General features: G+C 43.0%; 1 protein-coding gene across 1 annotated transcript; it reads left to right on the forward strand.

Annotated features, from left to right (window-relative positions):
* Nucleotides 1-2,905: 2,905 nt before the first annotated feature.
* Nucleotides 2,906-22,576, forward strand: osbpl3a (oxysterol binding protein-like 3a). The gene is made up of 22 exons (XM_031586231.2): nt 2,906-3,233; nt 7,157-7,355; nt 7,797-7,913; nt 8,230-8,283; nt 8,600-8,713; nt 9,102-9,230; nt 10,196-10,280; nt 10,452-10,555; nt 10,926-11,009; nt 11,987-12,131; nt 12,239-12,324; nt 13,227-13,361; nt 14,100-14,199; nt 14,365-14,591; nt 14,740-14,877; nt 15,122-15,185; nt 15,284-15,362; nt 15,552-15,702; nt 19,345-19,489; nt 19,912-20,038; nt 20,751-20,873; nt 21,852-22,576. The coding sequence occupies exons 2-22, from the start codon at nt 7,248-7,250 to the stop codon at nt 21,946-21,948; spliced, it is 2,412 nt and encodes an 803-aa protein (XP_031442091.1). The 5' UTR covers nt 2,906-3,233; nt 7,157-7,247; the 3' UTR covers nt 21,949-22,576.
* The last annotated feature ends 811 nt before the right edge of the window (nt 22,577-23,387 follow it).

The raw sequence follows: 23,387 nt of genomic DNA on the forward strand, positions 1-23,387 counted from the left end.
ACTTAAAGCAATACTATGTAACAATTTTACCTTAAAATAACTGATCCAAAATCATTTTGATGGTACACTGGCTAGTATTACATAGAATAGAGTCTGTGCAACTACCACAGCATACAAACGCCTGATATATGTCATTTTGGTGGACAGGGCACAACACCTCTCACGAGAATGTTTATGGCACCACTTCACACAACAACAACTAGACCAGCTAGCTATAAGAAGAAGCTAGCACTGTATTCTCTGTATGGACATCATGGAAGAGACGACGGAGAAACTGAAGAACACAATGTCGGAGGAAGCAAAGAAGAGGAAAAAGAGAGAGTTATTGGTGAGAAATAAAAGAGACAAAATGGATGCAAGTCAGATGCCTAACAGGCCTTCTTTCTTTTGGACTAGTGTAAGATAAATTCAGTTCAATACGAATTTATTAACAGCTTGTTCCTATTAACAATATATGTCTACTTTAACCAGTATATTGTAGTTTAGGAGTTGAAGAAAATGTTCTCTTCTCTCTCTACCATGTGTTCACAGACAGGAGGCACCCCAGAGATAACATTCAAAATCATCTGGTTTAGCTTCTTCTAGTTGACCATGGCTACAAGGTCAGGGGCCTTCCTTAGGCGAGATACAGACACCATCTCTGAAGGGAGTGAGAATTCGGACAAAGACATAATTGTCAAATAAGAAATTATGACAGATCCCTAGGGGAGGCTTCCTTAGATCCCTAGGAAGAAACTTCAAGGGGGGCTGGGTGCTTAAAAGACGGTATCTGTGATTCTTGTATTCAGAATGCATTCTCTCAGTCTTGGTTGACGGATCTCTGTGTGAAGTCAGTCAGACTGAAATTTGTACAACCAAATACCAGTAAAACTCAACTTGTTCAACTATCTGCTTCGTTTGGCGGTCTCTTTCTCTGAAACCAACACGCAAGATAAAGAATTAATCTAACACTAGTCATAATGACTATATAATAATATGTCTGGCTATGTCTTGTGTTATGCTTGCTTGATGTTTTGCTATATTAAGAAAGCTGTCGCCTTCCATCATAAACATCCCTGCCAATGTTATTTATGAAAGAATGTCACTGACCCTTAGTCCCGTCTCAGGCTAGCATCCAAATAAATTCATCTCACTCCAAAAAGTTTGATCTTCGTCAATCTCACGCCAAATAAGCCTGGGAAGTTTGCAACCTTGAAAACCTTACTCAGCTAGCTTGTAATAAATTACACTGAATTATTAAATTTCACACTAAATTCCAATATATATTATGCACAATACTGTATGTACCTTTATCATGTCGCCAACTACATTTTATTAGATTACACAAACTCCACATTCAAATGTTTAGAAAACGTTTCTCTTTTTTTATTAATGTAGATATGTTAACATTAAACTCCGATGTCACAATAAATATAACTATGCATATGAGTAATATTTGTGTAAAATCTTGTAATATTACTCTACCCTGTCAGTCGACATGGTTCTTTGGCTTCCGGCATTGTCTTGGCCGGGTACATATCCTTCCTCCTATCAATAAATACACTGCACCCTGCTCCGTGCATAAAACACATTATTCCAGAACGACAACAACAACAAAACCACACAACAATCCCACGCCCGAGGCATGCCAGGAACTAACGATTCCCTTACACACACAGGAGTAGCACTACCCCTCGCATTCTACAATATTATAGCAATGTATGGTATTGCAGCCAAACCCTGTGAGTTTGTCTGTTGTTCCGGCTATGTGTGGAGTGACGGCTGGTGGGAATGACCGCTGTGTTTATGTTCTTCACATGACCAAAATTAATTTGAAGATGAAACCAAAACTGGTTACCTAGAATTTCCGCAATGTTTCCTCAATTTCTCCTGTTTTTCACACAGAGAAATCTGGTCACCCTATGCTTTATGGTCTTTTTTTCCCTGAGTGTATTCTGCAATACAATAGCCTTTAAAATAGCTAGTTAGGCAGGTAACTGGGTCAGTATGATGCTGCCTTTTGTTAACTTTCCATCTCGTCATTGAACAAGCCTATACGTTTTCCTATCACCAGCAGACGGCGACAACGTACTTGATTCTTCATCTGGCTCCCCTTTCTTGCTTAATGTACAGATAAACTAAAAAAAGATTACGTACATTGATTGGCTATCATCAGCTTTCATGTGCTGGTATGATAGGCATAGGCCTAACCATTTGTATTCATTCCAAACGGTTTAACATTTTTAAAAAATAATTTTGGCTATGTTTTATGATTAGCCTAATTTGACACACGAAGAAAAAAAGTTAAGACTTAATACATTATTTTATATAGACCCATATTTTAGCTATAAGTAAAATTAAATGACATATAACTGCAGTAGGATAGGCTACTCAGGCCTACATAAAACAGTAGGTTCAGCAGACGTGGCTTGACATGACGAGCAAGGACCGGCCATCTAAAAGAGAATCTTGTATGTCCCCCATACCTTCCCGTGGGTTAGGTTAGGCCCATATGTCTAACGAGCGCGTGCAACACGGGGGTGTGGACAGCCTGCGATACGACTAGGAAATGTTCAGATAGCTTTTAAAATAGGCTACAGGCGCGGGCTGACATAAATGGCCTTTCAAAAGATAAATAGACCTAGATGGGCCAACAGAGGGGAACAGGCTTCAAGGGGCATCAATATAAACAAACGTCATGTGTTTTGTGCTGTTGTGCTGTCAATTGTATTGACTTGATGTCAGTTTTTTCTTTTCTTTTTTTAAATACTCTTACCTGTATTTCGTAATTGCGACACGTCGGCGTGGTATGTTCAATAGGTTTCTCAGTCCGTCGTTCTAATTGGGTACTGTTAACATTCAACTAACTCTCATTGGATGACTAAGCTGCCAATAACCTCAAGTTCCGTCACTTGCGCTCCTCCCCTCAGGCAACCTGCAGAAACAGACAAACTTGTCTTAAGCTAGATGTCTGGTTAAACCCCTTTTTCTAAAAACTTTTCTTATCTTGTAAATGTAGTTTAGCTCCACCTCGTTCACAGATTTTGTACAACTTTGAAGATTTGCATTAGGCTACAACGACAACTGAAGAAGTTTGTTGACAGTAACCTATGTGCCACGGCGACTCCCAGTGATCTTGTTAACAGCTTGACTTTCACCCGAGGCTGTCCCCGGGACGATAAGAGCTCACGGGGGGAACGTGCAGTGAAGGAACGCAATCTACCAAACACCGGATTCCAGGCGAAAGATTCTTGGTATGAAGCTTGATTTTTCTTTGATATCTGGATGAATCGGTTGGAGTAATAAACTATTTTAACATTTGATGTCTCGCCACACGCATGCAACTTTTCAGGAAGTTGGTCGAATACTGAGTGATACCACGGCGTAGTCTATTCCTATAACTGACAAATCTGTATTCTAAACCTTTGGAAGTAAAAGATGAATTGTATGGCATCCTGTAATAAGACTGACAGGTCGATCGGAGAATCTTCCTGTTCTTTAAGTAGCCTAGCCTATCGGAAGGGATTGAATGGTTGATGGCTAGATACCCGTAGGTATCTTAAGGCAAACCAGTCAATAGTGAACAGTGCCTAAGAGACGTGGATTCGCTTGTATGTTGACGAGGAAGGCTTTCGATGTCCAGTTGAAATGCATCAAAAGCTTATCCGGTTCGGACAACAACCGAAAGACGTTGGTCTGGTCATTTTATGATAACACTGCAAACTTCTGATTGAGAAATTGTCGTTCTTGGAAAAACCCCTGCATGTTAACGTGTTGTGTAACGTGGAAAGTTATTTTCGTATGCCTACTACAGAACCAATACCAGAATACTAGTAATTCAAATACCAGGATCACCTTACAAGTAGTAGCCTAGTTGACATCTTGTCATTACGTCTTGTGCACCTTTGATTTTTTTTAAGTGAATTGTTAATGAGATTCACCATCCCTGTTTCACATACATTTGTATTTGCGTTTCCAAGAAGGCAAGGAGCACAAAAACAGCCCATCTTGTGTGCGTGTGATATATGTGCATGATAAGTCACACAGGCTGTAAAACATACCGTGCCACATCATTGAGCCTGGCTAGAAAGGTAGGCGCCCTTGTTGCTACTGCTGACCTGGACTCATAATGCCAGAGTCCTAACTCTTTATCAGTCTCTCTTTGTGTGTGTGTGTGTGTGTGTGTGTGTGTGAAAGGTGTGTGTGTGTAAGGTGTGTGTGTGTGTGTGTGTGGGTGTGTGTGAAAGGTGTGTAGAGGTAACTGGATGTGATTGTAGTCATGTGCCTGTTTGTAGATTGGCCTGTAGAGGAAAATGTCTAGACTTGAAGGTCGAAACTTTAACCGCATATTAGAAAGAACATGTAAATACCAGTATTTGAACATTCTAAAGATAAACACCATTGAAGTGTTCTTGCTTGTAAGTGAACACTAAGTAAGCATACTGCATACGGAGTGTAGTGTTTTGTAGAAAAAGCGAGGCCGATCATTTTTATTTTGCCACCATAGTGGCTGTCTGTATAGGCTGTGCTTCAAGGCAGAGTCTCTCCGTCTCTGTGAGTGCTTGTATAATGTCCTTTCCTCTGCTGGCCTGGGCATGTTTAGACTAAAACGCAGGCAAAATCACAGAGGCCCATTTAAAACTCTCAACCTACCCTCCCTCCCTCTCTCTGTCTCTCTACCCTCCCTCCCTCCCTCTCTCTCCCTCTCTCTCCCTCTCCCACTCCCTCTCTCTCTCTCTCTCTCTCTCTCTCTCTCTCTCTCTCTCTCCCTCTCCCTCTCTCCCTGCCACTCCCTGCCACTTCTTTTTGCGTGAGTAGAGTACATTTTTCCCATGTGATGACTCATGCCATGGTCATGTCTGTCTAAACATAGCCTCTGGGAAGGGGGGGGGGGGGGCACATGCACACACTAGTACTGCACTAAAGTTGCCAAAACAGTGAGATTTCAAAATAGATGTAAATAGTACGGTACTGGTATTCAAGACCATTTTACAAATGTTTTGTATCTAACTGACTGTAACACTGCCTGTGCTGTTTACCCTGGTGATGATTTGAACAAGCTTATCGGCCATGTTATTTTTGTGTCACCGTCATTTACACAAAGGCAGGAGTCATTCTCTGTGTCATCAAATGGGTAGTGCCACTGCAAGTAGGCAGGAGGTTTTGCTCCGATAGCTGCGCCTTACATTTGCACAGGACTATCAGCATTCTCCTGTTGATATGTGGAACAGGCAAATATCAGAAAACAGTTGTTCAACACGGAGCCCAACTCGTGTGGCCTGTTAGGCAGTCGAGCATCAGTGGAATATCAGAAATCAGGACTTGGCATGACTTGTCCTGTTGGATCAAAGAGTCTGCCAAAGTAAATAAATTCTAATATTGGAAGCCGTTTCATTTGAAGCTTTGATTTTGTGGCACCTGTCCAGCGTTTGGGGGCTAGAGAAATGCTTTGTTTGTTTACTTCAGTGGTTCCCAAACAGAGGGGCGCCCCCCCCCCCCCCCCCCCCAAAGGGGCGAGGGGGGTAGGGGTTGAGGACGACGGAAAACTCCTAAACAACCAACTAGTGGTCAGGTATGGCAGTGCAGTTACAACATAGTAGCCTCTAAGTAACCTATCTGGTGATGAGTTTATGGACTCCTTTGTACTTTGGCCTACTGTTTAGGCTGTATGGTAGAAGGGATAGTTAGCCTAATTATTAATGTGATGGATATGTGCCTAACACGAACCGATCCAAAGAATGTAATGATGCATAGCCAATCATAAATCTGAATTGGATCCAGACAGATTTGACTTGTTTTGGACATGAGCTCTGATCAAATAAAATAGATCAAATAAACTCAAATAAATCTTTAACTGGTAACATATGTAACTTGTTTAACTGATTGATGAAATTAAATTTCCCAATTTGGAAACAATGTTAAAGAAAAGCTATGCAACAGCTGATCTGGACATTTCTGTTCTCACTGTCAAAGGGGGACCTGCCATGAAAAGTTTGGGAACCATTGGTGGGTTCTATTATCTTTTGGGATTAAATCAACTTTGTAACATGCTGTTGAACATTTGCTCTAAGATCTCACTCAAAGTATTAAGCACAAAAGCTGGTGGTTGTGAGTGTTCAGAGGTGAGGATGTTCAGAGGTGAGAATGTTTGTATCTCATGCAAGGCATCCACTTTTTTGTCTGATATTATCTGACTTTCTAACTTGTTTCTAATGATTTCTGATGATGAAGTGTTTATGTGTAGATCGAAGTATTCAGAAGAGGAAAGCTGGCAGGGGTATTATCTTGCATGCTTTTCTAGGATTTCGTCTCTCCCTCCTCCAATCCCTTTTGCCCATGAACATCTTACTCTCCAAAATGTGATTGACGTCACTCTGTGAATTCCTCAAAAGAGAACTTCTTATTCATCGTATTAATGCTAACTCTGTTTTGTTTAAAATTAGGACTTCCCTCTTTAATGGAGAAGTTATTGTTTCAGAAATGTCCAGCAGAAATAGAATGTCTTTTTTAAAGGCATGACACATTTCCCCTCTGCCAGTAAGAGGTGTTTGGGCATTGTGGTACACTGCTCTAAAGAGATCTGCTCTCTGAACACGATCCACTGGCAGATATGAGGATTTGACATCAATACCATGTGTCAGTTCTGTGACTTTAATGCAGGTTCAACTGAACTGGAGTTTAGACCAGCTGCTCACCCACATCATTCCTGCGCTGTAGCTGTTTACACTAGTACCATGGAAACTGTGAATCATGTCCGTCAAGGCTGTCTTCACTGTAACCAGACACCCGACTGCTTCTTGTTCATTCGTCTATCTTCATTAATCCTCTCATATGGGAATGGTGTCCCTACTTGCATAGTTGTCCTTGTGCTCTGACAAAAAAATGATAAAGCAGTGGCCTCGGCTTCTCTGTCATCACACTTCACCCATATCAAGTGCACTTGTAGTAGACACAGTGTAAGGGATAGTGTAAGACAGTAATTGATCTTTAAAAGATGAGGATTACTCCAGTATTGTAAGGTACATCAGAGGCTTTATGAGCCATAGCTTGTAACTCTCTGGTACACATCTACAAGGTCAAGTCTAGACATGACAGACATTCAACTGAAAATAAAGATGTGTTTTATATCTGAAATCAACTCAAATATTGACTCCCAGCTCTCTCTACTCTCTCGTAGTAATCATGGTTGAGTTATCTTAACCATGTTCCGTGAGGTGACTCTTCAGAAGAGACGGCTGCTGATGTTGCTACGATAACAGGGTGACAGAATGAGTTCCTCGGAACAAAGTATTTCCCGCTCCTCAAAGAAGATGTCTCAGACCGGACAGTCATCACACAGCGATGACAGTGACTCATCCCGACCCAACACCAGACAGGTATGTATCAGGTGATTTAGATCATATTTATTTCCATAAAGGAAGTGGCACAAAAGTAAAACAATGATATTTTAAGTTCTCTGAGTTATATGGGTTAAATTTGTTTAAATTCAATGCATTTTAATAGTGAACAAATTCAAGAGATTTCATGGAAATATTAGAACTTCAGATTTAGCAAATCATAACTATGCTAAATTATATTTGCAACAATATAGTGACACATTCTATTATATATTATAGTGGAGAACCACTCTGACATCCACTTCAACATCTTATGTGTAGCATGAAGGGTAAATGTAAAAGTGTCCAAACGGCACAAAAAACACTGGCATGTTTGTGAGACCATGAAAGTGGTGGCCAGTGTTGTCCTTGAGGAACGTCCTCTGTTGTGTTTTTGTGTGTATCAGTGTTTTACATCTCTCCCTCTCTCTCTGCATGCAGGACAGCTGGGAGGTTGTTGAAGGTTTGCGTGGAATACTGGGCAATGCACAGGTGCCCGATGCCCACGAGGGCTTCCTCTTGAAGAGACGGAAGTGGCCGATGAAAGGCTGGCACAAGGTGAGTGTGGTTAGAGGGGTGTCTCATGCATACCCATTAAATAGTAATGGACCGATCCAGTCAAAAGTTCAAATGGCATTAAGTGGCATTCGGTGAAACTAGCTTAAACTAGGAGTCAGTTACTTCCCAAAGGTTCAGTGTGTAAGCTCTGTTTTTGGTCCTATGGTAGGAGAGTTTAAGGGAGAGAATGTATGAATTTAACACGTACTGTATAATATAGAACATACTGACAACACCCAACAATGGCAAATACTTATTCATATGGGTATTGTATCCTTTATATATAAGACTGACTTTCTGCTGTGTCTTCTTTCAGAGGTACTTCCTTCTGGATAAGGGTATTCTGAAATATGGAAAGAATGGACCTGATGTGAGTTTTCTGACGCACAGTTTCACTTACATACACACTCACACTCACACTCACACTCACAGTGGTATACTGGCCATACATTAAACATACATTTTTACTAGCCCTCTCTGTTTCATTACTAGCGGTACGGATGGTCCAGGGCCAAATGTCTTTCCCAGCACACACATCACACACTCACACACACACACACACACACACACACACACACACACACCCCAGCACACACATCACCTCACTTAACTTTAATGTGGTTATTAACAGGCAGTGTTGGTATGTTGCTGTCATTTAGTGTGGATTTGTGTTGGGTTGTTGACAGTTGCAAAAGGGAAAATGTAGGGGCTGTATAGACGTTGGACTCTCGGTGATGTCAATCAAGAAGAAGGCCATGTGTATAGACCTTGACACTGAGGACAGCATTTATCATCTGAAGGTAACTCATTCACATTGCACACATTCTCTCTTAGGAATAGCACCATCAGCAAATCCAGTTAGGTCATATTTTTGTGTACTCTTGTGTGGATTTATAAAAAAGATTGACATTTAAAATGAGGCTTTAGAGTTCCAATTAAATGTCAAGAGTTCTGGTGTTCAACTTTCATAGAGGGGAAGCACTAATGTATGCAATTTCTTTAAATGCAGAATAAATCTGGTTAAATCTGTAGTACTGTAAAACAGATTACATCCTATAACTACTTCATACACTCCACCACAAATGCACACATATAGCCACACACAATTCTAAAAATCCAAACATTCACTACCATTCCGACAGAACTCCCAATGCTCACTGTCATACCTCCTTTCCTGCGTGTGTCCAGGTCAAGTCTCGGGAGCTGTTTGATGATTGGGTGTCTAAACTGCGAAACCATCGTGTGTTTCGTCAGAACGAGATCGCCATGGACCCCAGCGAGAGACATCTGCAGTCTGACCCTAGCAGCAGCATGAGGGTACACCGCTCACGTCCCCAAACTCTACAGACGCATACAACACTGGCACAGCTCACGTCCCCAAACTCTACAGACGCCCACAACACTGGCACAGCTCACGTGCCCAAACTCTACATACAACACTGGCACAGCTCACGTGCCCACACTCTACAGACGCATACAACACTGGCACAGCTCACGTACCCAAACTCTACAGACGCATACAACACTGGCACAGGTCACGTACCCAAACTCTACAGACGCATACAACACTGGCACAGCTCACGTCCCCAAACTCTACAGACGCACACAACACTGGCACAGCTCACGTCCCCAAACTCTACATACAACACTGGCACAGCTCACGTCCCCAAACTCTACAGACGCATACAACACTGGCACAGCTCACGTCCCCAAACTCTACAGACGCATACAACACTGGCACAGCTCACGTCCCCAAACTCTACAGACGCATACAACACTGGCACAGCTCACGTCCCCAAACTCTACAGACGCATACAACACTGGCACAGCTCACGTCCCCAAACTCTACAGACGCATACAACACTGGCACAGCTCACGTCCCCAAACTCTACAGACGCATACAACACTGGCACAGCTCACGTGCCCACACTCTACAGACGCATACAACACTGGCACAGCTCACGTCCCCAAACTCTACAGACGCATACAACACTGGCACAGCTCACGTGCCCACACTCTACAGACGCATACAACACTGGCTTGGCAATGTGCAGATTATACGAGACCTTGGCATTGAAAACAAATCTTAACATGTACTCTGGTCCTTGTCAGTAATGGCTGTAGACCTATAATGACAATGAAGAACAAAAAGTGAAATAACAATCTGGCTTGATTTTGCGTTTTGCATTGCATATATATATATGGATTTTGCGTTTTGCATTGCATATATATATATGGTCATCTGTTCATAATCGTCTATTTATCTTTTTCTCTCTCTCTAGAATCTCATTCTTACCAAGCAGGCCTCTTTGCAGGCAATGACAGGCTTGCTTCAGAATAATGATGACCTGGAGCGATGTAGCCAAGGTAAGCACACCCTTATATGCTGTCATACAATTTGGCAACATCTTGGCTATATACACCCTTAGACCTGATTCCCTAACATGCTGTGTCTTGAAATATCAGGATATTATTTCATCTTTATTTCTCTTCATTTTTCTCTCACTCTCTCTCTCTCTTTCTGTCGGTATTTCACAGACCTCACGGAGTGTGAATCATGTTTGCTGGAGCTGAATTTGTTGCTGAAGAACATGCAAGTCATGACGCATGCCTACTCTGCGCCTGCCATCAACATGCTGCCGGTATGTGTGTGTACATGTATGTGTGTGTACATGTATGTGTCTGTACATGTGTATGTGTGTGTACATGTGTTTGTGTCTGTACATGTATGTGTCTGTACATGTGTATGTGTGTGTACATGTATGTGTGTGTACATGTGTATGTGTCTGTACATGTATGTGTCTGTCTATGTGTGTGTACATGTGTATGTGTGTGTCTGTACATGTGTTTGTGTCTGTACATGTATGTGTCTGTACATGTGTTTGCGTCTGTACATGTGTTTGTGTGTGTACATGTGTTTGTGTGTGTGCCTGTTTTGCCGTGTGATTGTGTGTGTACTTGTGTTTGTGCTTGCTCAGTTTGTCTCTCTCTCTCTCTCTCTCTTTTTTTTAGGGAGATGGCTCAAAGAAAGAGAAGAGAGGACCTAAGAAATGGCGTTCAAAGACACCCAGCAAAGACAGCAATAACACACTACAAGTAAGCACTCCAGTAACCTTGACTTGTTTCTTTGACAATGTGCTTATCTGGTTTTAGAGGTTAGCGCAGTCATAGTATGTTAATGAGTGGTAGGTACCAGCTCAAGACCATGCTAATACTAGATGAGTTAGACATCCATTTTGTTTTGCTGCCAACACTCAACCATATCGCCCATTGACTATTATGTGCCCATCCATATTAGCTGCAATTAGTAGGATACATAATTAACTAGAAAGGCCGCATAAGCAATGTCAACAAGCTACAAAGTGCAGTGTGTATTGAACTGGCTGTGCTTTGTTTAGCAAACATGCACTAAAGATGAACAAAAATGGAAGAGCGAGTAGAAGGTTTCAAGAAACTAGATTGCTGCATGTCGAGGGAGTTGTCTTGACATTTAGCTTTCTAGTTGATCTAATAGACTCCCTCAAAGAGAACTGCATATTAGGTATGCTAGCCTAAACACTAGCGCTTATTATCTAAACTCATGACTTAGTATCATTCCTCTTTGAGAGTTATTACATTACATTATTGGGTCATGTGGTGGTATAGGCTCTCTCTTAGATTCGTGTCCAACTTACTTTAGCCTTTGGCACAAGCCTCTTTCCTTCAGTCAGCACTTATTTAGTCATGCAGCAGGATGTTTGGACATGATTTAGGGAGCTGCTGTTCTACCTTCTCAGCTTGTCATTGTGCACTGTTATAATACTGTAGTAGGTCTCATACAAGGACAGCTGGGAGATTTCTGTTGGCTTATTGGACTGTTAATGTCAGCCCTGAAGCATGAAAGGACAGGACACGCTGTCAAAGCCAAATTGTAGTTTCTTGAGCTCAGCACCATAGAGATGGTTGGATCTCTACACAGCCATAGTGGAGAGCAATCAGTGTTTTGATTCAGAGCTTTGGCAGATTTTGACCACTCAGTTCAGCACTAGTCCTGAATCTGCCCTGATCTCAGACCTGTGTTTGGTCTCCTGCAGGTTCCAAGTCCCACCCGTCATCATGTCTCCAACCCAAACTTGTCAGACAGTGAGCCTGCATATCCGGAGACTTTCCTCCAGACCCCCGACTCACCGACCAATGCAGCCCGGCTACAGGAGGACTTCTGCAGGCTGGCCAGCACCAGTGAGGTCCTTTCATTCAAACCTGCCACCAGTTTGATCCTGTTTTAAATACACATGGTGACATCTCTCTCTCTCTCTCTCTCTCTTCCTTGTCATTTCCTCCTTCAGTCCATTCCACACTACTATCAGCCTTCAAAACCCTGTCTGCAGAAAGAACCCAAATCAAATTGGTTCTGGAACAGAAGAACACTGAGGTTTGTGTATCTATATTGCTTTATGCACATTATCTGAGTGTCCATAGGTGTCGGTTTCGCTGGAGACATGTCCCTACTACTTTTTGCAATCACCAATTTTGTCCGAACCTCTTTTGCTACAGTTATGGTTGTTGAACACATGCAGTAGTTGGGTTCTTTTATTGCTGTCTGTGGCTAACATCGAGAAATGAGTGTCTCTGCTGTGAAGGGCACAGGATTTGATTTTTGGGCATTATCCGTAGGCATTAACTTGGGTATTATGGACTCTGTAAAGCGACTTCGGGTATTTAGAGAAGCGCTATATAAGATTGAATTGATTGATTGATTGATTGATTATCCGTGGGCATTAACGTGGCAAAGCATTCACAGGTGATAGGATTTGAATGTGTTGCTCGCTCTGAGATTTCATATGAATGTGCATAGTCTCTGGACTCTGGAGGTGGCAGTGCTAATAATCACACCAAGACCCTTTGGGTTTGTTATGTGTCTCTAGCACATCTCAGGGATGTGAGATTCTTCTGAATGAAGAGTGCGTTACAAATAAAATGAATTATTATTATTATTATTATTATTATTATTATTATGTTTCAGGCGAGGTTTCTCACTGCAGAGTTCTGTATCTGCTGGCCACTTGATGTACATTTTAGTTTAGCCCTACATAATCCCAATAGCTTTTGAAATTTGTTGCGTTTTTATTTGGGCTACACTTATCATAATAGCAGAGGCAGACACACACAATAGCCCAGTGACGGGTAGAATCAGGTACAATCCCATCCGTGTCCCCAGCACCTTCCAAACCAAACTGATGCCCATGTGAGTGACTCAGTGTTCTTTTTTCTCTCACTTGTCTTCATTGATTCATCATTGATTCATGATTGATTGATCATTGATTCATGAATCAGGATGCCCTTGGCGGGATCTCCAGCCCTCTGAAGCACCAGCGATCTAATGAGAGCCAAGGATCCCTCTCCGATTCTCTGTCCGAGTTCTTTGATGCACGGGAATACCTGCTGTCCGCCAGCTCCACTGACAATGAGGTGAGCGGTCAACAGTTTAGGCTTACTTGTCCAGAATGCTTAAGTTATAGCAGTGCTCATCATAGACACACACACACACACACACACACACACACACACACACACACACACACACATGATCACATGTCTGCTCAAAGTTCCTTGCAATTTACGATTTACATAAATTTAAAGTCAACAAGCTTAAAGTCAAGGACACCAAACTGACATAAAAGTGCCACTTGAACACACTGTAAAGACTACAGCCAAAGATCAACTAGCATGCACGTTCTGCGCCTGAGTGGGAGGAAACGCACCAAATGGGTGCAGTCATGGATAGGCCTCCTACAGGCTCAAGGGCCCCTCTGGACCTGTGTCGAGAGCTGGAGATAACTGAAACTTCAGATTTTTTACATTTCGCTGAACTGCCGATCAGAGTGATCTCTCTTAGCGACGGGCTAATGCCACTGATGCAACACGCTCAATCTGCCGAAGAGCTGTCAGCTTGGTGTGTCAGGTCTGATGACTTCTCATAAAAACCCAACGCCTCATAGATTCATGTTTCATGTTTGAACTGGGTGGAGCATATCGATTTAAATAAAAATGTTTTTCAGAAAATTAGCTCACAAGATTATACAGCACATATGTCTGAAAATTAGCTCACAAGATTATACAGCACATCATTTGGTTCTCTAAACTCTTTGTGTAGATGAATTGACACAATAATCCATTCTCATGTGTGGATTTCTTTCTTGTGTGCAGGTGTCAGATGATGATTCGGTCCTCAGTGATGCCAGCGACAGTGTTTCTGTGGACTATTACAACAGCGAGGCAGGCAGTGAGAGAGACGAGAGAGACTCAGGTACCCACACTCCCACACTCAAACCAAGCTGTGCATTGCATCCTATGTTCACTCCTGCCCTGCATCAGACACATGCCCACAGAGTCACAGTGTTTCTGCATAGACACACACACATTAAGAGATATTAGGACTTAATTCACACGCTCTCTATTCGGCCTTTGTCAGCGTCGGTGTGTGTCACGCGGCGGTCACGTCTGCCCTGTCGCAGCTCGGACAGCTGTGTGAGTCTCTGGAACATTCTACGCAACAACATAGGTAAAGACCTCAGCAAGGTTTCAATGCCTGTGCATCTGAATGAGCCTATCAACACCCTGCAGCGTCTGAGCGAGGAGACGGAGTACACCCAGCTTCTGGACACGGCTGCGCTCACCACTGATCCTCATCTACGCATGGTGAGCGCATACTCACTCACGCACCTTGGATACACCTTTTAATCATGACTCACGTACAGAGATGTGGCCCACTGGTAACCGCCTGTGTGTGTGTGTGTGTGTGTGTGTGTGTGTGTGTGTGTGTGTGTGTGTGTGTGTGTGTGTGCAGGTCTATGTTGCTGTTTTTGCTGTATCGGCGTATGCGTCCACATTCCACCGTGCAGGAGGGAAACCCTTCAATCCTCTACTGGGAGAGACTTACGAGTCTGACAGACCTGATAAGGGCTTCAGATTCATATCAGAACAGGTACCTGAACCTGCTCCGTACCGTTATGCACCCAGACAAGAACCTGTTCCATACCGTTATGCACCCAAACAAGAACCTGTTCCATACCGTTATGCACACAGACAAGAACCTGTTCCATACCGCTATGCACCCAAACAAGAACCTGTTCCATACCGCTATGCACCCAAACAAGAACCTGTTCCATACCGTTATGCAGTGACACTGTGTCTGTGTTTTCCATCTTGTGCATTCTCTCTGTCTGTAGGTCAGTCATCATCCTCCAGTTTCTGCCAGTCACTGTGAGTCCAAAAACTTCATTTTGTGGCAGGGTGAGTTCCTTTGGTGCACACACACACACACACACACAGATGTAAAGACATATTTATACTGTATGTATATGCATCTATATCTATATATATTTTTCCAGATGTTCGCTGGAAGAATAAATTCTGGGGAAAGTCCATGGAAATTGTTCCCATGGGAACCACTCATGTGGTGTTGCCAGGGTGACTAGCCTTTTCTCATAAAATGTTTTAGTTTTTTACTTTATGAATTTCCAATGGCTTTCTCTGTCTTTCTGCACCTGTTGATGCTCTTCTGATGCCATCCTCCAACCCCTAAGTCAAACTGTTCCTCATTTGTATGAACACCTCCCTACTCATCTTTACAACTCTTCTTTGTTTCCCTCTCTCCAGGTTTGGAGATCACTATGAATGGAATAAGGTCACTTCCTGCATCCATAACATTCTGAGTGGGCAGCGCTGGATTGAGCACTATGGGGAGATGTCCATTAAAAACACTGTTACCAGCAGCAACCCAGGCAACTGCAAGGTCACCTTTGTCAAGGTGAGCAAGAGCGGGAATGGGGGTGATTGTGAGTGGCAAAGGAGTGAGTGATGGACCCAGAGCACAGAATGAGGGAGTGAGGGATCACAGTGGAGAACAAACGAGTGCGTGACGAGGGAACAAGGTGTTATGGGAGCTGGGGTACACACGAGGGACAGACTGAATCAGTGAGGAGGAGGATGGGGAAATGTGGAAGATGAAGGCCTTGCTCAAACTTCAGCTGGGTTTTTTTTTTCATGTGATGTCCTACTCCATTCTAATTATAATAGTGCTCTCACAAAATCCTCAATAATCTGAATATTTTGTGGAATAAATTATACGGTTTTATTTATTGATGGTTTTTTTTTCACTACTGCCCTGTGTGAACTGCCTCTAGACAAACATGTAAATGCATGTTCATATATTCTCAGCAGTACTGAGGAGAAGAGATTCAGGGAGTAATTAGGAGAGTTAATGAGCCTGTGAATAAGGGAATGGTGGAGGAAAGGAGTGAGTGGAATGTAGAGAGTTGAATGTACAGAATAAGCAAAATGTAGAAGTGAGTTAGTGAGGTAGTGACCAGTAGCATAACATAGTTGTGATTGGCCCCAGTGCAAATATACTGTATATACTATATATATATATATATATTTACCATTTGACTATTTGTCCTTGTTATTTATTAATGCCAACTTGTTGGTCACATCCTCAGCCTGGGAGTTGTCCTCCGTTCTAACTACAGTATCTCCTGTAGTCATGTTCTCAGTGTAATATTTCTAGGATTTTTTTTGTGAGGGTCCTGTAGAACACAACGATAAGCTCCACCGGATTCTTTAAATTTTTCTTTCATTCGGAGAAAAAGACTATTTGTGGTTAGTGACATTCTGAATAGCCGTACATGGATCAAGGCCAGTGGAGCCATCATCATCACCTAGTGACATATCTCTGTTGACACACCAGCGCGCATGCTGACATGCTGACATGCTGGTCCAGTGGCGGTCAAACAGGATTGAATTGTTGTTTGCACTATAAATGTTGCAGCGCATTTCTGTATTTAAAAAGATTTTATTTTTTATTTTGGGTATTTTATATAGGGTCTTTTGGTGGAGTAGCATTAGTCAGTAAGGGGGAGATAAATGGGGATTTAAGATAATCCCGTAGAGGAAGGGATATATAGACCGGAGGGGGGAGAAATCCCCCTCCTCCCCCCTCGGCAAATCACACCTTGCACGCAGTCGCTCCAGGCTGTTGCAGGGCAGGCAGTAGCTACGTCATCATGGAGAGGCTCACATGCGACTCCTGCCCTGCAAGCGGCTAACCCAGCGGCTGCTGTCGGTGGTGCGGATCAAAGCCTGGCAGAAGCGCCAGATTTATCAACGCTAATCTAACAGCCTGCCCTGGACTCAAATGACCACAGCCTAATTTCCCCAACTACCAAACATCCAAAATAGTTTTTGCCAGCTTACACTAACAAATCCACACAAAGGCAGCCCACACAGTATGTGGATAACCATAAAACAAATAGCCATCAAGAAAATCACTTCTTATAGGCCTGCAGGGTATGAATGAATGAATGGGTGACCGACCGCACCTGATCCCACTCATTCTTCATCAATGGTACAGCGCAGCGTAGGTGCGCATCTTCCAACGTATGAGAGGTACCAATGATCTTGCTATAGATTTAAATCCATGATCCCACTCCATAACAAAGAGAAACCTGTACTCACCTATTAGAAGTTCACCCTACGGTTCTTGCACTCAGCAGTCATTCACAACAAGCTCAAGTCCAACTCCTGGCTGCTCCTTAACTGAGGCTTTATCAACATGATCTTATCAGTGCGTTCATCTGTTCTTTTCTTCCTTCCTTCCTGCCTTTCTGTTTGGGCTTGCAAAACATTATTTATGCTGCTATCTTATAATCAATTTGCTGAAAAACACTTAAGACACTTAAGATTAAATCCGTTGGGGAAAAAACGCCAGAATGTCCATGCAAGTCATCACAAATAACAGGGAGCAAGGTCATTGGACGAACAAATCAGCATTTCACTGAAAGCCTTCGTCCTTTGTAACTTTTTAGAAGAAAGCAACCAAATTAAAGTGGTGGGTGGAAATAATATTTATTTTTAATAAAACATGCATATTTTGAAGGGACAAATATAATATACATTATAAATATAAATACATACAAATAGGCTATGACTCAAACCTGTAAATGTTATACACAATATGGGAAGGTGGTATCTCTAGCTATCACAATTGCAAGTCATTTTAGTGATCTCGTTGAATGGTTACTTAACTTACTTACTTGTTGCATGAGAGGGTCTTCCTACAGTAGTGAAGCAGCAAACTCACCTTCCTCCATGGGCCCCTGACAGTCTCTGGGCCCCTGGCAGTCTCTGGGCCCCTGGCAGTCTCAGTCTCAGGGCCCCTGGCAGTCTCAGTCTCTGGGCCCCTGGCAGTCTCTGGGCCCCTGACAGTCTCAGGGCCCCTGACAGTCTCAGTCTCTGGGCCCCTGACCGTCTCAGTCTCTGGGCCCCTGACAGTCTCTGGGCCCCTGACAGTCTCTGGGTCCCTGACAGTCTCAGTCTCTGGGCCCCTGACAGTCTCTGGGTCCCTGACAGTCTCAGTCTCTGGGCCCCTGACAGTCTCAGTCTCTGGGCCCCTGACAATCTCAGTCTCTGGGCCCCAGTGTGCTGCACCGGTTGCACTGTCAGTAGTTAAGCCAGTGGTAGATGACTGTTGACAGTGGTGGACTCCTGTTGACAGTGGTCCACTCTCTCCTGTAATGCATGAAAATGACGTCCTAAATTAAAGATAATTTATTTGATTTGGTCCATATCAGTCTGCTATTTGGACATACTGTAAGGATTACTATAAATTGAAGCAGGATTGTGATGGGGGGGGGGGGAGTGGTATGAACCGTGTGGTGGAGGCATTTCCATAGGATTCTGATTTGGGACAGCGTTTCCAGGTCCTGCCACTAGGGGCGATGCAGAGTCAGGTAACTGGGCTGCCTGACCCACAGGTTGAGTGCAGACTGCAGCTTGAGCTACTACATGAGGTCAAAGGAGCATTTGCGGACCATAATTAAATACCGTGTACTGTGTCTGGTAATCCTGTCAGTGTGCAGGTGGCTGAGAGGGGTCTTGAAGATCTTCTTGGGAGCTGGGGCTTTATCCATTATGTCTGTCGTCTCCGGCTTAAAGGACCATGACCATTCTCTGGCTGTGACGTAATGGTGTGTGTTGATCAAACACAAGCCCCAGACACGAATGAAGTTATTGCTGTTTACTGATGGGTTTGATGAACAATGACAAGTTAAACAGGCTGGATTACACAACAGAGATGACTGTGTGTGTGGTTATCCACAGTGAAAGAAAGAGACAAAGACAATATTAAATGGCTAGTTCAAACATAAAAATATAAAGTTACATATGTCTCCAATAAGCCTAAACCGATTAATACAACATGCTAATGTACAATATTATAACATGCAAGATGCAGCACATAAATAGACAGGCCTGGCGTTCAGGCGGAGGTTGATGACACGTCAGTAGCTGACACATCCATGAGTGAGGGATTTTCTCCAGTGTGTACACATGCTTGTTTGCTTCTATGCTTGTTTACTGTTTGTTTTCGGTGACCCTTTTGCTGTTATTTCAGGGCAGAGCTGGAACCTCCAATGTTAATGATGTGGAGGGCGTGGTCACAGATGCTGACGGACATGTCATTCACTCCTTTTTCGGCAAATGGAATGAAGCCGTTTACTTGGGAGACCCACCATCGGCAACGTGTATTTGGAGAGCAAGTGAGTAGCCATTTTATGTGTGTGTGTGTGTGTGTGTGTGTGTGTGTGTGTGTGTGTGTGTGTGTGTCGCTTGTGGACGGTTAGAAGTGGTTGTGGTATAGAGGTCATGTTTATTTACATTTATTCGTTTAGCAAACCGTTTTAATGAAAGTGACTAACAGTACACTACAGATGTATATTTTTCATCAGTGTTCCCTGGATAAAGAACTCATGATCTTAGTGTTGTTAGCACCTTGTTCTACCAGAAGACATGTTCAGTCAGGATGTTTTGTGTGTGTGTGTGTGTGTGTGTGTGTGTGTGTGTGTGTGTGTGTGTGTGTGTGTGTGTGTGTGTGTGTGTGTGTGTGTGTGTGTGTGTGTGTGTGTGTGTGTGTGTGTGTGTGTGTGTGTGTGTGTGTGTGTGTGTGTGTGTGTTTGTGTAGACCCGATGCCTGAAGACTTTGAGCAGTTCTATGGCCTGACACAGTTTGCCATTGAGCTCAATGAGCTGGATGAAAAAGAGAGGCCTCTACTGCCCCCTACTGACACACGCTTCAGACCAGACCAGAGGTAGGTACATCCACTTACACATGTACAAATATAGACACACAAACACAAACACACACACAAACACAAACACAAACACAAATACACAGACCAGAGGTAGGTACATCCACTTACATATGTACAAATATAGACACACAAACACAAACACACAGACCAGAGGTAGGTACATCCACTTACACATGTACAAATATAGACACACAAACACAAACATAAACACAAACACACAGACCAGAGGTAGGTACACCCACTTACACATGTACAAATATAGACAAACAAACACAAACACAAACACAAACACACAGACCAGAGGTAGGTACATCCACTTACACATGTACAAATATAGACACACAAACACAAACATAAACACAAACACACAGACCAGAGGTAGGTACACCCACTTACACATGTACAAATATAGACAAACAAACACACAGACCAGAGGTAGGTACATCCACTTACACATGTACAAATATAGACACACAAACACAAACACAAACACACAGACCAGAGGTAGGTACATCCACTTACACATGTACAACTATAGACACACAAACACAAACACACAGACCAGAGGTAGGTACATCCACTTACACATGTAAAAATATAGACACACAAACACAAACACACACACATTCCACCCTGCACACACCCGTCTTCTAGATTTTGAGGATGCCTTTGCCTGTAGTTCATGTTCCACCCGTGTGTCCTCCCTCAGGCTTCTGGAAGAAGGAGATGTGGACGGGGCAGAGGAGCAGAAGGACAGGATAGAGGGACTGCAGAGGGAGAGGCGGAGGGTGCTGCAGGAGAACAACATAAGCCACCAGCCCAGATTCTTTAAGTGCGTAACTTAATTTGTGTGTGTGTGTGTGTGTGTGTGTGTGTGTGTGTGTGTGTGTGTGTGTGTGTGTGTGTGTGTGTGTGTGTGTGTGTGTGTGTTTAGTATGTTGTGGCCAACAATTTGCACTCGGGAAAAGAAATGGCACATGAATATAACGAAGTAAATCATGTCATGGATTTCTAAATAATTTAGTTAAATGTGTCTGTTTTATTCACATAGGTGTACAAAATCATAGAACTGGCCTCCCAGTACTTTTTTATCATACTTGTTTAAGTTGGTGGACCCCGGGTGAAAACGCAGGCGTTTTCAGCTGCTCTGAATCCTCTTATGTTGAACTTCACCGATGGCGCAGATCTTAAGCGATTGAGCTGAAATCACTGCTGTATAGATAATGTGCAGATAATGTCCGCTGAATTTCACCTTGATCTGTGAACCTGAATTCATATTGCTATTAAATATTAAGTAGAACAGGTCAAGCTCCCTGTTGAGCTGATTTGGGTGTGTGTGTGTGTGTGTGAGAGAGACTGACTGCGACTATTTTGATACCAGTGAATCAAATACTATTTTGCTGTCAGTGTACTTGTCTCACTCACTAGTTTCTTGCAGTTTGTGCATGCGTCTGTGTTTATGTTCACGTATATGACTTCATGTATGTTTCATGCTTCTGTGTTTATGTTCACGTATATGACTTCATGTATGTTTCATGCGTCTGTGTTTATGTTCACGTATATGACTTCATGTATGTTTCATGCTTCTGTGTTTATGTTCACGTATATGACTTCATGTATGTTTCATGCTTCTGTGTTGATGTTCACATATATGACTTCATGTATGTTTCAGGCGTTCTGTGTTGATGTTCACATATATGACTTCATGTATGTTTCAGGCGTTCTGTGTTTATGTTCACGTATATGACTTCATGTATGTTTCAGGCGTTCTGTGTTGATGTTGACATATATGACTTCATGTATGTTTCAGGCGTTCTGAAGATGACTCGTGGGTCAGTAATGGGACGTACTGGGACTTGAGGAAAGACCCAGGATTCAAACAGCTGGAGTTCCCACTGCTTTGGTGACCAAATAGAGACTCTTCGTCTCAATCAAAGGGCTTTCTGTTTTTCATGGTTAAACATGGCTTTACTGTCCTGCCCACCCAGGGAGGAAATCTGGTTTCCAAACAAACAAAAGCTTTACCAAAGTTTTTTGGGACCACTTGACTATTTAAAGGTGTGTGTGTGTGTGTGTGTGTGTGTGAGATACTGCACTGCACTGAGGTAACACTGATATACCTTCATCCTAGGGAAGTGAGTGACTGGTGATTGTCCTGAGGTTGGTGTGTGATCAGTGCCACATTCGAGCACTCCTAGTCTGCCCTATGCCACCACACTCCGTGCCAAAGGACACATTTTACTACTGCTGACACACAGACACACGGACACGTTCACACACAGTCAGCCCACGCAGACACATGAACACGTTCACACACACACCGTCAGTCCACGCTGACACACGGACACGTTCACACACACACACACAGTCAGCCCACGCTGACACACGAACACGTTCACACACACAGTCAGCCCATAGCCTGCTGCCTTAACTTTCTTTATATCTCAGAGTAAAGGGAATCAGATTCATAATGATAATAATGAAAAAGATGGCAATTGTACGCCAAATCATTGTACCAATAAAAATGGGATTTGTCAAAAATATTTGTGCTTACTGTTTATGATTCTCTCTCTCGCTCTGTGTGTGTGTGTGTGTGTGTGTGTGTGTGTGTGTGTGTGTGTGTGTGTGTGTGTGTGTGTGTGTGTGTGTGTGTGTGTGTGTGTGTGTGTGTGTGTGTGTGTGTGTGTGTGTGTGTGTGTGTGTGTGTGTGTGTGTGTGTGTGAATTTGACCTAGTCAAGCTGGTTTTATGCTGAGGATATGTTTCCCAAAACTGTAAGAAAGAATTCAAGTATTGTGAAACATTTGCCACATGCCCTGGAGATTTTACAGTGGGGAAAATAGGTATTTGACCCCCTGCCGATTTCGCAAGTTTGGCCACTTGCAAATAAATGCGTGATCTATAATTGTAATGGTAGGTCTATTTTAACAGTGAGAGACAGAATACCAACAAAAACATCCAGATAACTGCATTTTATAACAGTTATTAATTTATTTGCATTTGCATCACGGCAAATAAGTATTTGAACCCCTACCAAACAGCAAGAATTCTGGCTCCCACAGACCAGTTATGTGCCCACGAGGCACACAGATTAGTCCTAATTAGGCCTAACAAGGTACACCTGATCTCAACTGGTGACGTGTATAAAATAAACCTGTCCAAAGAATCATACTTCACACCTTCAACCTCACCACCATGGGCAAGACCAAAGACGTCAGAGATACGATTGTAGACCTGCACAAGGCTGTAATGGGCTACAAAACCATCAGCAAGCAGCTTGGTGAGAAGCAGACAACTGTTGGTGCGATTATTCGGAAATTGATCTAACACCAAACAACTGTCAATCG

This window comes from Clupea harengus, chromosome 19 (genome assembly GCF_900700415.2).
Source record: "Clupea harengus chromosome 19, Ch_v2.0.2, whole genome shotgun sequence".
NCBI classification, from domain to species: Eukaryota; Metazoa; Chordata; class Actinopteri; order Clupeiformes; family Clupeidae; genus Clupea; species Clupea harengus.